At 38.9% G+C, this 2,056-nt stretch overlaps 1 protein-coding gene across 1 annotated transcript; it reads right to left on the reverse strand.

Annotated features, from left to right (window-relative positions):
- Positions 1–1,318: 1,318 nt before the first annotated feature.
- Positions 1,319–1,849, reverse strand: LOC133297757 (uncharacterized mitochondrial protein AtMg00810-like). Its single transcript, XM_061496954.1, has one exon. It carries the CDS (start codon positions 1,847–1,849, stop codon positions 1,319–1,321), a length of 531 nt encoding a protein of 176 aa, XP_061352938.1.
- Positions 1,850–2,056: the final 207 nt, after the last annotated feature.

The raw sequence follows: 2,056 nt of genomic DNA on the forward strand, positions 1-2,056 counted from the left end.
GAGTACCATGAGAACTGGGAAGTGATGTACATAAGTATATATTTTGATACATTACCTTGAATAGAATTCATGTAATGAGAATGTTATGAATTTGATGGCTTGATACCAAAGATAGTTGGTCATCATGAGGAATTGTTAGTTGTAATTGATTGTCATGGTTTATTACGTGTAAGACTGAAGTTATACTCTTGGAAAGTGATCTATAACCCAATTGGGGAATTTTAGACTCAGATTTTCAAAATGTCCCCAGTTTCCTAGCGCTTCCAGTGCCATTCTGGCGCCTCCAGTGCCATGAAACAGAGATTCGTGGTCGCTAGTGCCTCCAGCGCCAACACACAGTGATTTCGACATAGCGTAGTAAAACACGCATATCTTGAGCTAGAGAGCTTCAAATTGAGTGAGATTTGAACCTTTGTAAAGCTAACTCAAAGATCTATAACCACATATATTCTTAGGACCTATGGATGAGTGGATAAATCCTAGTTCTATTTTAAAGTTGCTGCCCTACTTCCGTAAGTCCAGTTTGAAGCAGTCGTCTTGTGAATTGCATAACTCCGGTTATGCTCAACCAAATGGTTAATGTTATACCTTGTTGGAAAGCTTGAGATGTTTAGTTTAACATAGTAAAATGTTAGAATTGATGGTGGAGACATGTAATCCCAGTTTTGGAAAATAGTATTGGTTGTTTAGTGCTTAGTATGTATTGAGATTTTGTGTAGAAGCCATAGAAGCTTGAACAAATCTCAGAGTGTGAAAGAGAAAGAGAGAACTAGAGAAGAGGAAAACGAGAGAGAGAAAATGATTCAGATCTGATTTTATTAAAGTGAAAAAGTTACATGTTGATGGGACACTTGTCCTATTTATAAAAGACGAAGGACAACTCAGCTAAAGCATGGGCCTCGTGGGTTCAATTAATACCCAATGGACTCTAACAAGATAACAGTAAGCAGTTACAGATCCAAAGTAAATTCTATCTACTGTGGACACAAGTATAATAATAAAATGTACCACAGTAACTGAGTAAGATATACAAGGTAACTCAGTAACAACTAATACAAGGTAATACATCTAATATTCTCCCTCAAACTCAGGGTGATTGGAGAGGGATGCCAACATCCAACACCCTGAGTCTCTGTCTTAACTCTGCAAATCTGATTGGAGAAAGTGGCTTGGTGAGTGTGTCAGCAATTTGTGCAGTAGTAGGAATATGAGTCACAATCAACTTCTTAGCCAGAACTCTTTCTCTCACAAAGTAAATATCTAGCTCGAGATGCTTTGTCCTAGCATGTAAAACCGGATTATGAGAGAGCTATGGCACTCAAATTATCACAGAAAATTTGAGGTGTTGACAGAGGAAGCTGCAGTTCTCTAAAGAGTGATCTTCTGAACAAGCAAGAGCCAGACTTCTATATTCTGCCTCAGCTGTAGATCTGGCAACAAGGGTCTGTTTCTTTGACCACCAAGAAACCAGATTTGGACCCAAGAATAAACAAGCTCCAGAAGTTGATCTTCTATCATCTGGATCACTGGCCCAGTCAGAATCACAATAGGATGTCAAAGAGAATGGAACCTGAGGATTTGTAGCCTGAATAAGCAGTCCATATGTGCAGGTCCCTTTTAGATATCTTAAGATACGTTTCACAGCTTGCCAGTGATCTTCCAAGGGTTGACTCATGAACTGGTAGACTTTGTTTACTGCAAAGGTAATTTCAGGGCGAGTGATGGTGGCATATTGAAGAGCTCCTACTATAGAACGATACAAGTGTGGATCAGCAAAATAATTGGACCCAATCCTTGTAAGTTTGCAGCTTGAGGGCATGGGAGAAAAAATAGCCTTAGCATCATGCATATCTGCCCTGGTTAGTAAATCACGAATATACTTGGATTGTGTGAGGAAGAGAGCAGTGGGGGACTACTGTTTAACTTCAATTCCTATAAAATAATCAAGAGTGCCCAAATCCTTTAGAGCAAAATTAGAATGCAGCTGAGTAATGAGAGAATGAACAAATTGAGGATCATTACCAGTGAAAATGATGTCATCTACATAAACCAAGAG

Source organism: Gastrolobium bilobum, unplaced genomic scaffold, assembly GCF_033153095.1.
Source record: "Gastrolobium bilobum isolate Gb01-03AN ecotype WA unplaced genomic scaffold, APGP_CSIRO_Gbil_v1 utg65677, whole genome shotgun sequence".
NCBI classification, from domain to species: domain Eukaryota; kingdom Viridiplantae; phylum Streptophyta; class Magnoliopsida; order Fabales; family Fabaceae; genus Gastrolobium; species Gastrolobium bilobum.

Excerpts from the sequence above, each read along its gene's own strand:
- LOC133297757 (XM_061496954.1), bottom strand. The coding sequence starts at position 1,849 with ATGCATGATGCTAAGGCTATTTTTTCTCCCATGCCCTCAAGCTGCAAA.